At 46.5% G+C, this 13,937-nt stretch overlaps 1 protein-coding gene across 1 annotated transcript in view; it reads left to right on the top strand.

The window, feature by feature from the left end:
* The window catches only part of LOC126195212 (protein dachsous), a 317,104-nt gene that overhangs the window by 105,151 nt on the left and 198,016 nt on the right, over positions 1-13,937 (top strand). The window contains exon 5 of the mRNA XM_049933731.1: positions 9,852-10,030. Within this exon, the coding sequence (XP_049789688.1) occupies positions 9,852-10,030 (179 nt within the window). The remainder of the gene's footprint in view (positions 1-9,851; positions 10,031-13,937) is intronic.

Raw genomic sequence — 13,937 nt, 5'->3', positions numbered from 1 at the left:
GATATCGAAGTAATTCAGAGACGGGTTGCCAGATTTTTCACCGGTAGGTTCGATCAACACGCGAGTACTTCGAAAATCCTTCGTGAACTCAGATGGGAATTCTTGGAAGGGAGAAGACTTTTTCGCAAAACAGCTTTGAGTAATTTCAGAGTACCGGAATTTTCAGCAGAACGATTCTGCTATCACCGACGTACATCTCGCTTAAGGACCACGAGGAAAAGATAACGGAAATCCGGGCTCGTACGGAAGCATAGAGAGTCGCTTTTCGTCGCTCTGTGCGCGAGTGGAACAGGAAACGGAGTAACTAGCAGTGGTGCAAGGTACACCCCGACATGCATCGTATGGTTTCTTGTGAAGTATGTCTGAAGATGTAGATCTAAGGATTCAAATAACTACTGAAGTAAAACTGTATGTTGTTGTAACATTTTGTAGGACATTGCAAATGAAGAGGCTTATGTCAATGTAAGGAGTCGGAAGAATAACACACAAGATGATCAGCGTACATGCTGCTGCCGACAGGAACGCTTCGTGCCGTATTTGGTAAGTAAATCGACGGACTTTGTAGAACCCATGCAGTCAATAGAATTGGTTTAAACGGCACCATTATGAAATACCAGTGACTGCGATATAAAGTCTTATTTATCACACAGAACATGTTCGCATCAATTCGTTTTCAAATCCGTTTTACATTGTTCTAACCAGCAGAAATGAAATCACAGTATGGTAATAAAAATGATAAACGTACTGACATAGGTACCAATCAAAGACCAATGGCGGAACACTTATGTAATTTCATGAAAGTACGAGAACCTACATTAGCTTTGTGATACCACCTCACTAATACAAGTAACATTGTACGGATGCGAAGCGTTAGTATTTCGAACGAAAAATGAAAAAAACTGTTAATAATCGAAAGGAAAAGTACCGAGGAAAACTTTTGGACCTGTCTATGATGAAAGTAGCATGGAGTGGAGGAAAAGAAAAAATAAAGAATTAAGAGGGCTGTAAAAGACAATGGCTTATCGTCGAAATGCTAAAGAAGAGAAGGTTGAACTGGGCAGGCCGCATTGCAAAAATGACGGAGAATAGACTGTCTAGAATGACATTCTGCAGGTGAATGGATGCAACAAGAAGAAGAGGAAGGTCCAGAATTAGGTGGCGCGATAACATCCGGGAGGTCACAGCTAGGATCAACATCAACATCAACATCAGTTGGACATAAAGAACTGGGAGAGGCTGTCAGAGCGGGCGTATGGTGGATGAGGCCAGTTTCACACCAGTTAGAACGGAGTGTTGCCATGATATATATGACAGTTTTCAAACTTGAAACTGCATTTACACACGTCATGGAAGTACCCATTCATACCTTTTGTTGCCCCTTTTTCCGATTGTGTATTACGTTGACGAATAGTCCATTACGTAAGTAAGAGTCCATCGTGTCTAAAGTAGCTGCATTGAAACAAAATCGACAGAGTTTTTCTTTAAACACAGGTAGTACCCCGTCGATCGATACTTTTCGATTCGTAATGCTTGTAAATGCAGGTCTTATTTCTTAAGACGTTTATGACGTGTGAGAAATAAAGTCCAGGTACACGTCACGCTGCACGGCAGCTGTCGATCCGCGCTTTAATTGGGGTTAGGTGTCGCGCGTAATAGCCCGCCTGGGTGTTAATGACAACAGCCGCACAAAGGGCTCCCTCGTCGCGATTCGCCGGCCGCTGTTGGTTCTGGGAAAAGCAATTATTGGTCGGGTGTTTCGCGGCGGGGTGAGGCCGCCACGTTGCTAAGTAGCTGCCGGTCTCGGCCACGGCTGTCCAACAACAGCCGCCACGGATCTCGCAGGCTCCGTGTGCTGCGCTGGCTGGCACGCCACGTCCTCGGCCCTCAAACTGGGCGTCATCGTCACGATCGTGATTCTCCGTTTCTTTCCCACGCACTGGCCCACCCTCGTTCTTGGAATTCCATCATCAGGCGATGTGGAGATGTGCATTAAACTATACGAAAATCTGTCACCGTCGTAAGAAAAGCTCGTAAGAAGCTAATAGTATGCGCCGAAAATGTAGATTAGAGAAGGAGTGAGTAACAGGACCTTATAAAGAATCTCTGGTTTTGAACGTGGAACTCTTACTTTTCGGATAGGCGCTTATATTCTCACTACCCAAATCACACGTAAGCTCGACTTTGGCCAGTTTAAGCGATTGGTAACTGCAATCATGATCAAAGGAACTTCGCTTTGGCTTGTAACTCTTTGAACAAACTCTAGACGGATTAAAACCGCTCACTTATTAAGGTTTCCCGTGCAGAAGATAGCTCTGATAGCAGTCAGAACTCTCAAGTAAGTGAGTTAGTACTGAGTGGCAGGATGCAACTTTTACACAATCTTTAAAAGACAGGAACCCAGCAGATATACTTTAATAAAGAATCCTGAAACTTCGTGGACGTGAGAAATGTTACTCCCGAATTAAACTCCGTTGTCTCTACTAAGCGGAACTTGGCATATCACTTAAACTTTGGCACTGTGCAGAGTTGTTCGTGTACTATCCCTCCCCTCGGCAGTCATTCGGTTACGTTCTGTTGACAATAGTGACGTCTACTGATGTTTTCTGCGCCTTCAAAGCAGTACTACTCTATTGTTTACATGCATCGTATCGACAGTTACCGTTTTATGTTTCCAGTACTTAATAAGCCCACGGTATCATTAATGTCTGAATTGTGGGTCTCCCGCTTGCTGTCACGTCTTCTCTTCTATGCTTCGGTCGCTGAGCGATACCCCCCCCCCCCCCCCTCTCACCCTGGCGCTATTAACCTCGTGAGACGCCACTTGCAGGCTGTCTAGCTGTGCTCTCTACAGTGACAGAATATGACGTTGCAAAATTAATTTGGAAGAAAAATATGACAAGGATACGTTTGCAAGTGCATTGTTCTGCTGTATTTATCTTTCTCTATTATTTGTATACGGTCTTATGTCCTTGGCTAATCTGCCTCAATAGTTCCATCTTCGTGCGTTTGCTGCAGTTTGTAAACCAGATAATTGCCTCATGGGAATTTTTTTGCAACCGAACCTCTTAAGTTTCTGTATTCCGTTACTCTTTCACTTCAGAAGTAATTAGCTTTCCCTGTTATCCAGAATTACTAATAATATTTTTCTACAGCTTTTTGTCGTGCTTTTAATTTGATTCTTAAGAATTTTATGCTTGTTATTTACCGTTTCATTTATCAGTCGCCTTCGTTTCTTCAGAGACTTTGCGATTTGACTCTGACTTAGAGCAGCAAGTGTAGTACTATTTCAGTGAAAACTATAGATGCCAAGAAAATTCTTCTCTTTCTCCTCGAAGAAAATATTACATAAGATTTGTACACGAGATCAAACTCGGATTCTGCACATCTCTTCCCCCCCCCCCCCCCCCCCCCTGCCCGCGACAGTGATTGATTGTAAAGCTGCTGCCACTTCAGAACGCAACCGGTGACTCGAGTTCGAGTGACACGTGCGTCCAGTTAATACAAAAATGTTTCACAAATGTCACGAGGTCACTTGTTGGTCAGCCGACCTACGGCACAACCCGCTCATCACAGCCAGCCTAAAGACCAAGTCCAAAAATGTTCAAATGTCTGTGAATTCCTAAGGGACCAAGGTGCTGAGGCCATCGGTCCCTAGACTTACACACCACTTAAACTAACTTAACGCTAAGGACAACACTCACACCCATGCCCGATGGAGGACTCGAACCTCCGGCGGAGAGACCAAGTCCGTCACGGCACTATCTGCGATGTCTAAATGTGCATTCCAGTATTTACGAATGTGTGCATGGCGCATTAAACGCATCAGGTGTGTCTTTGTATTGTAGTATGATTTGTCACCACCTAGAAAGCTTTAGTTTTTTATACTAAAGTTCTGTTGAAGTTAATAACACTGTCAGGCAATACCTAGCGTTAGAGTCCAGTGCAGAAACTTGCTTCTGAGAAATTGTAGTGCAGTTGCGAAAGAAATCCCGTACACCACATATACGCAAAGTACCCTCGAGTATTGCCAAAATGTTGGTCGTCGTCAGCAGAACAGATCAAAGGAGGAGTTTGAAGGAGGTGAGACGCATGCAGCAGGTCCAGTCAGTGGGAGGATGTTACACAGACACGCGGCCATCTTACACCGGAATTGTTGGAAGAAATCACGACTTTCAAAAGACAATATTTGAGGCAGATTTTAAAACAACTCTACTGCCTCCAGTGTACATCTCCAGAAAAATCTGTGCATTCGATTCGCGAGTGGAACAAGAAAGGGATACGAAACTTCCAAGCTAAGCTGTTCTGTCGCGCTTAAGCAGTCCTTCTTATTCCCTCTGAGGACACCACAGCAGCACATCTGTGCAGAGCTTCATCGGATTTTCACTGTGGATTCCATTTCGCAACCGATCGTTCCTCGCTAACCGAATAGCCCTCGTACCAGGAGGAGGCTTGGGAACACAGATTGTAGTCTCCGAACAGAAAATATAAGTATAATATTCACATTCAGTGTAACCTCCCAACGGTTTATTTTTCCGTAACCTCGCAGTAACAACCTGACTAACCTCTCAGTGCAATTGTGGCTCATTTATAACCTTTCAATAGTTGACTGTGAATCTAAACTGGTGAATTTGGACGTCTGCAGTGCTGCGTCATAGCCCTGAAAGATCATACTGAATAATTTGATAATTCTTACCTCAATGAAGTCGCCGGATAACGCGTATATATCTGCTCCTATAAGAAATTTTTCTGGCACAGGCCAGTGCAATGCTGGCCGCTAGATTTGTCACGTATGAAAGGAAACGACTGATTTGTCTTTACGATAATCGGGATGACCGTGGATTGGAGAAATTAGTAAATTCTTTAAATTGAGATGAATGATTGTCAAAAAGTTAATTTTATAAAAAGAATTATTATTAAAAGATTTTTTGAATCATTTTCATGGGACTTGATATAAAAATAGTACGTATTTAGTTGTAACAAACTACATATGCGCGCGGCTGCTTTTACCTTATACTACATCGCTCAGGCACCGCCATCGCTCCGTATGACCGGCCCAGCCAACTCGATACACACGACTGCTCGCTACTACTTACTCCTACCGTCACTGCTCTTACTGCACCCAACACTGCTCTCTGGTCTGAGATTCTCTTATAGTTTACATATCGGAGGCAGCGCGTGAGCAATCCATCGAAATTACATTTGCTCGACTGCGCTAGCAATAAATTCCTTAGCAACGACCTCTTACAAGATGCAGATGTAGATTACTGATTTTAGACAAAGTCACTAAATTAATGCTGGTACTCCTACCTTTATTTTATGACGACGGCCGCTGAAAATGGCCCGAAACGTTTTGAGTGTGGGAAACAAAAGTTTGTAGTGTGGCCACAAGTGTTTGACGTTAGTGCTATTTCAACGTTTCGGGAAGTTCTGTGTGTGAAACCTGCCCGTTTGACGTAAATGTATATTTGTCAAATTTCATGTATAAAAAGCTCGAGCTGCGTTTCACACAAGTGTTGCGTAAATGGTGGTATTCGATTTTCGATTGGAAGCTAACTGAGGGTTGGCGCACCGCCTTCCTCGGCATTAGTGCTCGAGGTTTAATTACATTTGTAATAGAGTTAGTGAAGGTGAGTGTGGACGAGTCACGACCGGTGCCAGGGATGGAACGGCAGCGCTTCCAGGAAGCGCGGAAGTGTCGTGACGCTGTGGGAAAAGTGAAGAGAGTGCAAGGCAAGGGAAGGCGAGGCCAGCGGCGCACACCTCACCTCACCACTGCACACCACAGCACACCTCACCTCGCGTGCGTGGTGGCGTGCGGCCGGCGCAGCCTCGCCGCGGTCAAGGACGGCCCGCGGCGGCGCGCCGCAGCGCACAATGGCCCGCGGCCGGCCACAAAAATTGAAATCTTAATTACTGCCGGGGGTCCGTATCAGACATAATGAGAAAACGCGGCCGGTACAGTCGCCGCCTCGCCTCGCCTCGCCTTCATTACCGCGGCCGGGTAATTAACGAGCCGCGGGCACGGGCACGGGCGCGGGCGCATGCGCGGCCCGCCGACGAGTTCGCGTAGCCGCCGGCAGCTGCCGCCTCTGGATCTACATCTACATCTACATCTGTGCTCCGCACGCCACCTTGCGCAAGGTATTTCTGCTACCCCTATCATCGGCAACCCCGCCCTCTGCCTCTGTTCTCCGTTCCCTTATTACAGATGCGAATGTCCCGTGGGAAGAACGTCGGTCGGTAGTCCTCCGTTTCAGCTCGTATTTCTTTCAGCTATTATTTCTCCGACTTTACTGTCTCGGCAATTTCCCAGAAAGTTTCGAGAAGAGGAGTGGTGCCCCTCCTACCACGCGCTTGCATACTGACTATCACAGAACTACAGTCGCCTCTGGAAAGGATTTCGCAGGATTCGAATCTGCGACGGTCTCCACACGTCTGTGTGCAGTTACCCATTAGCAGCGTCCCATCTAGGAAGAAGTAGATAGAAGCTTCTGCTAGATGGTAGTTTAGAGCGGAGGAAAAAAGTGTCACGCCAAGCCGGCCGGGGTGGCCGAGCGGTTCTAGCCGCTTCAGTCTGGAACCGCGCGACCGCTACGGTCGCAGGTTCGAATCCTGCCTCGGGCATGGATGTGTGTGATGTCCTTAGGTTGGTTACGTTTAAGTAGTTCTAAGTTATAGGGGACTGATGACCTCAGAAGTTAAGTCCCATAGTGCTCAGAGACATTTGAACCATTTTGTCTCGCGAAGCTACGATGAAAACAAACTTTCGCGATAGTCGCATACAGGTGAAAGAGATGTTGGCAGATTATGCTGCCAACAGCGACAATTCATGCAAGCCGGCCGGTGTGGCCGTGCGGTTCTAGGCGCTACAGTCCGGAGCCGAGCGACCGTTCCGGTCGCAGGTTCGAATCCTGCCGCGGGCATGGATGTGTGTGATGTCCTTAGGTTAGTTAGGTTTAATTAGTTCTAAGTTCTAGGCGACTGATGACCTCAGACGTTAAGTCGCATAGTGCTCAGAGCCATTTGAACCAATTCATGCAAGAGTACAAGAATTTTGCCTAATGGGAAAGTTACCATCGTTGTTGAAAACCAGCGATGTTTCGTGGGCCAATTGCAGCGGTATCTATCTTATATCACGCCAGAGTTGTGACCATGGATGCCATCCTTGACCATAAACTGGGTTGCAGGATTTATTGCAAATTAACATGTTGCCCGACCCGTCTTCAGATGTACCATCTCCGAATTTCTACCGAGAAACGCTCAGTGATATCGAAAGCCTTGTCTTGTATCGTTTGTCACCGGAGTAGTTTGTTGAACATCCCTGTAACGTTAACGTGCCAGATTGCTGGGTATGTTACGCGTCGTATTGTAAAATAATTGACACTTATTAAAACAGACGATTCGGCCGCTGCAGCCATAGCCGGAACGTCGGTTTTGTTCGGAGACAGGTATTTCACAATATGACGCGAGACTATACCCAGAAATCTTTTATATTAACGCACTCTGTCGGCGGAAGCTTATGCACTTATGAAAAAGGTAACTGGATCAAGCGTAGTGAATGAACAAGTGACATTACATATTCCGCAAGCCACCGTTTGGTACATGGCGGAGGGCATCTTGTAGCAGCACTAATCATTTCCTTTCCACACGCAAAAAGTACGAAGGAAAAGCGACTTCCTGCACGCCTTGGCACGAGTTCCATTTTCTCTTATCTTATCTTCGTGATCCCTACGAGAAATGTACGTTGAAACCATCAGAATCGTTCTGAAGACAGCTGCAAATCCCGGTTCTCTAAGTTATCTGAACTGTACTTTTTCCTGCAGGGATTCCCTTTTGAGATCACGGAATACTTCAGTAACACTCGCGTGTTGATCGAACGTGCCGGTAACAAATCTAAAAGTACGTCTATGAATTCCTTTGGCGTGTTCCTTTAAACCGACATGGTGGCGATCCCAAATACTCGACCAATACACTCGACTAGTACTTTAGAATCGGTCGCACTAGAATTATATACGCAGTCTCCTTCATGGATGACCTACACATTCCTAAACTTTTTCTGATAAACCAGAATCTACTATTCGCCGTGCGTACTGCCGACCTCAAGTCCTCGTTCCATTTCATACCGCTTTGCAGCATCATGCCTCACTATTTAATTGAACTGACAGTGTCCAACAGGACACCAATAATTGTGTATCCTAACATTACAGGATTGCTTTCCTCATTCATCTGCATTGGCTGAGGTTTTTGTCTTCGTTTAGAGCAAGCTCGCATTCATCGCTGCAAATAGAAGTTACGGCCAAGTTATCTTGTTTCTCCCTACAGTCACTCAAGGACGATATTTTCTGGCACATTACAGCGTCAGCAGACAGTCGTAGATTGGCGCTCACGCTGTTCGTCAGATCATTTACGTATATAGACAACAAGAGCGGTCCTACCGCATTTCCCCGAGACTCTCCTGGAGGTACCTTTTCGTGTGATGAATAGTCACCCTCCAGGACAATGTAAGGGTTGCTATTACTTAAGAAGTCTTGCAGCCACTTTCATATCTGAAAACCTATTCTGTATGCTCGGGCACTGTGCCAAATGCTTTCTGGAAATCTTGGAATATGGGATCTGCCTATTGCCATTCATCCACGATTCGCAGGATATCATGTTAGAAAATGGCAAGCTAAATTTCGCACAAGCGATGCTTTCTAAATCCGTGCTGATTTGTGGACAGAATCTTTTGTGTCTCAAGCAAATTTCCTATATTCGGACTTAGAATAGTCCAAGAATTTTGGGGCATAATGATGTCAAGGATATTGGTCTGTAATTTGCCCTTTTCGTATACAGGAGTCAGTTGCGCATTTTTCCAGTCGTTTGGGACTTTGCGATGGACGAGAGATTCGCGGTAAATACAGGCCAAGTAAAGGGCCATTGCTGTGTAGCAGTCTCTGTAAAACCGAACTGGGATTCCAATTGAACCTGGCGACTTAATTGTTTACTTTGGATCTTCTCCATATTAAGGTCTTTGCAAACCGGACTGGCGTTCCGTCCTGCCACACAAACAGACCTGTCAGTTGAGTACCAGTTTGAACCAGCCGGTATGGCCGGGCGGTTCCAGGCGCTACAGTCTGGAACCGCGCGACCGCTACGGTCGCAGGTTCGAATCCTGCCTCGGGCATGGATGTGTGTGATGTCCTTAGGTTAGTTAGGTTTAAGTAGTTCTAAGTTCTAGGGGACTGATGACCTCAGAAGTTAAGTCCCATAATGCTCAGGGCCATTTGAACCATTTTTGAACGAGTTTGAAGAAAGTTAGAGCATGTTCTAGATACTGACTAATAACAAGTGTACTCAAAGCCATTTGTAGTGAAATATCGAAAGTATTTCGCCGTTCGCCGCTATCCTCGTCGCAATTGAAAATGCCAGGTACCTATGGATTCTAGATGTACCTTCAGTTCGTGATGTTGTTTTTTTTTTCCTCGCGTTGCTGGCTAGTGTCAGAGTCTATTCAAAAAGTGGATATAAATAGTAATAGTATCTGAACTGTACCTGCTGACAGCTCAATAATACTTGCAAATTTCATACAGTCTATACTGTCTCAGCTAAGAGCATCGAGATAGTAGATATGTGTTATAAATATTTGGTGACCTACAAACGCGGTCTTCAACAGCTATGAGTTTTATTTTATAAGAAATTCCGCTCGCTCCTTCCCTCCGGCAAGCAAGACTCCAATACGACTTCTCCTCCCCTTTCGCTCCTCCACCGAATCTCACACTGTGGGTACACTCGTCGCCTCACAGCCACTGCACTCGCCTTCGACCGCCCAGATCCCAGTACTGGAGCGGCGCCCCCGCCTCCTCTGCCCGCAGGTTCGCGCAGCTCGGTGCGGTACTCCATCTACTCGGGCGACCCGGACGGCTACTTCAGCATCGAGCCGGTGCTGGGCACCATCGGCACGGCGGCGGCGCTCGACCACGAGCTGCACCAGACGCTGCTGCTCAACGTGCAGGCCACCAGCGGGGACCCGCCCGTCTACGGCCACACGCAGGTCAGTCCGCGACTTAACGACCTTGTCCACTCTGGTCAGCCGTGCACTCGGTCAGTACTAGTGTCGCTGACGTCGAAAGCGATGTCTTTGCCCGCCCGGTTGGCCGCGCGCTCTAACGCACGGCTTTCTGGAGTGGGAAGGAGCGCCTGGTCCCCGGCTCGAATCCGCCCGGCGGATTTGTGTCGAGGTCCGGTGAACCGGCCAGTCTGTGGATGGTTTTTTGACGGTTTTCGATCTGCCTCAGCGAATGCGGGCTGGTTCCCCTTATTCCGCCTGAGTTTCACTATGTCGGCGATTGCTGCGCAAACAAGTTCTCCACGCACGCGTACACCATCATTACTCTACCACGCAAACATAGCGGTTGCACTCGTCTGGTCTGAGACGTTCCCTGGGGGGGGGGGGGGGGGGGGGGTCCACCGGGGGCCGAACCGCACAATAACCCTGGGTTCGGTGTGGGGCTGTGGAGGGGTGAAGTGGACTGCGGTAGTCGCCGTGGGGTTGTGGACCACTGCGGCTGCGGTGGGGACGGAGCCTCTCCGTCGTTTCTAGGTCCCCGGTTACAATACAATACAAGCGATGTGTTTACCGTTAGTTCGTTTAATCCCCACAGATCGTTTACACATTGACACACATTCGCACTTAACATGTAATATTAACGCTCAGAGATAAACATTTTAGGGAATTCAGACATTATTCAGTGATTATTACAGAGGTGCTTAATTAACAAACGATTTATTTGTTGAGCATAATGCTTTTCTGTGTAAACATATTTGTAAACAGGTTAACCGATAACCATAACAAGTGTCAGTATACCATCAGTTCTCACACGATGCAGCGCACACACACACACACACACACACACACACACACAGACTGACATCCGGCCCTTGGCGATATTTCTTCTTTTGTTTTATTACGTTCTTCTTGTTGCCCCATCTGCCATGACTCCGTATCCTTGCGCATGTGAGCGAGTTGTTGTGCTCAGGAAAGTCGAAGGAGGTTAGAGTGCTATTCACCACAGATCTTGTAAAATAGACTATATTTTGACTTTGTTCCGCACAATGACACAGGTGTTTATTATTACTTCATGTTAGTTTTTTACCAGTCCCCACTCTGTGTCCTCTAAACAATTGTTGACTGTGTTGTATGTATTGTTTAACTTGTAAGCTTCAACGAATCTTTTATGGATTGTTAGTTATCTCTTTAACCTCCTCAGGCGATGATTTGTACCAAATTATCGACTGCTGTATAACTACATCTTCATAGTGAGTCCATTGACTGTTTTTGGTCATTATTCATGTGGTCGTTTTATGTAGTGTCAAAATGTCGTTCATGTTCTACACACTCGATCGACAGAAGAATTAATACGAGAACTTTCTTTTTTGAATTGCCGTTTCTAGTCAGACCCGCCATGTAGATTCAAAGGCAGGTCGTATTCAGAGTAGACAAAAGCTTTGCACGCAATCTGGAACTGCATTACCATTACGAAACATCGCATTTCCTGGTCGCTCAGTCGCTGTATTCGACCACAGACCGTTCCGGTCGTAGCCGTCCCAGGTCCCACCACATGGCGGTGAATGGGGTTTCCTACTTGATTTCATTTAATATATTGTTGTACACCATCGGAAATTGAAAAATTATACTAATTAGAAAAACTGGCAAACACGCGAAACTATGGAAACTAAACTACGAACGAACGTAAACCTTGTCCCTTCAATCAATGCAAAGATATATGAGCTTGCCAATATACGTGTTGACCTAGACTCGTCTTGTTGCAACTTACCATTAATACTAAACTTAAACCAATTCCTCCAACTGAGGCTTCTGATCTCCGAGAAACATTCGAGTTAACACAGTGCCTAGAGTTTCCAGGCGCTATTTAGCCTACTCAGAAACGTTAGAGTTTGGCGCATTCCACATAAAATCACCTCACAATAATAGTTGAAACATAGCACATAATTAACAAAGTTGCAACATACAACAGCATACAGTACAGTAACTCATGAAGATTGTCACATAAATACAAAAAGTAGCAACATAACTAAAATAATAATCTTTTAATACTACCGGAAAACATACGCCATGCTCTTTGCGATTCCTTGACAGATCAGAATTGGCTGAGTGTGTGAATAACAGTGTTGTCCTTGTATTCCTTTTTTTCACTTGCTGTTGGGTGTAAGACCCACCGATTAATTTCTTGTGGTGGCTCGTTCGAGGCCTCTTAGCCTCTGCGTCTATCCGCCGAGCTTCGAGGAGCCAAACAGCTCACCACTGACCCCTGCGTCCGTAGGCATCGATGCCCGTGTCCGCCACCTGGAGGCGGGCCAATTCTTTTACTCTTCTTTCCTAAGAAAGAAAAAGTGGAGGGTAGCCTGATGACTGAGGGAGAATATTTCGGTTTTTGTTACCTAGCCGTTGACCCCCGGACACCATTCCTGATAAGCTGTCAGCGGTAAGGTAATTTGATATAAGTAGCACTAAGGTTATGTGAGGTTCTGTAGAGCCTTAGGTGACAATACGCCGATACTGTTTACACACTCCCTTTTAGTTACCCCTTTGTACATGTCTGAAGTAACCTTTCGGCAACAATAAGCGATCGGTATTTAGCCTAATGCATCTATATGCAGTATACAATCAGAATGTCTGCAGTTCATATTCACTTAACATAGTTAAATGTCTTCTTCTTCCGCGGTACGGATCCTCTCGTTTTGCTGCAAATCCAGTTGCCGTCGGTAAGGCCTAGTGCGCGGGTATTCTTTGTAAGTGGTTTCAGAGGGTGAGCGCGCAGTTACGAGACATGGCGGCGGCGCCGTGTGCGCGGGTGGCAGCGACGCGCCGGAGACAATGGCGGCTGATGAGCGTGCCGGCGCGCGTGCTGATCGGAATGTGTAATTAAAAGGGCACCGGCCGGGCCACGCATTCCTCGCACCTCCCACAATGGCCCCCTGTTTAGCGCCGCTGAAGGTCGCGCCCCGCTCTAGTTGTGCGTAAATTAAAAGCTCCCACCTCAGCCTGCACCTCGCTTAGCGCGCCTTCACCTTTGAAACTACTTGAAACTGAAAACTTGGATACCGACCCAACCGCTATCATTTCTCCTCGGGGGGTAACCAGGAGAAGCGCTCCTACTGTCTTGCAAAAACGCAGACAGTGGTCCAAGGTAAAATCACTCGAGCTTCCCGCCATCAAAACTTCAACCGTACGTACAAAAACGTCCACTCCACTAAAATACCTTGGACTAGCTAGCTTAGGACCGTCACCTGCTAATTATCTAAAACACACTCCGGAATAAAGTGACCGACCACGAGAACTAAATGCCATCAGACGATACAGGGAAGGTATGATAGAATTATTTTATTTAGCTGTTATTGACATTGCCTCGCCGGACTTGCAGCTAGCATGTTGCCACTGTTCAACCTCCGAGTAAAACAGTGAAAGTACTCTGATTGGGGTGCAAACGATGTTCTGAAGCTTGATGAGATGTATGGGCTGCTCCTGGTTTTGAATCCTGTTCAAATGGCTCTGAGCACTATGGGACTTAACATCTTAGGTCATCTGTCCCCTAGAACTTAGAACTACTTAAACCTAACTAACCTAAGGACATCACACACATCCACGCCCGAGGCAGGATTCGAACCTGCGACCGTAGCAGTCCCGCGGTTCCGGACTGCAGCGCCTAGAACCGCACGGCCACTGCGGACGGCTTGAATCCAGTGAGGATAATTGTATTCCGGGCTCCCGATAGCATTTTCTGTGCTAGTGACTGGGTTGCACATGGAACTGGAGAGGTGTTAATATTAAAAAATGACGTGGTGTCAGTATGCGGAAAGTTCAAGACACAGGATGTAGGTGATAGGAGGCGGATAGGACCGCAGGGAAACGATGGGATCGAAGAGGAAGTATAACTTAA

This window comes from Schistocerca nitens, chromosome 7 (genome assembly GCF_023898315.1).
Source record: "Schistocerca nitens isolate TAMUIC-IGC-003100 chromosome 7, iqSchNite1.1, whole genome shotgun sequence".
In the NCBI taxonomy this organism is placed as follows: Eukaryota; Metazoa; Arthropoda; class Insecta; order Orthoptera; family Acrididae; genus Schistocerca; species Schistocerca nitens.
Note: the sequence above shows the minus strand (reverse complement) of the source record. Positions and strands in the feature narration are given on the sequence as shown.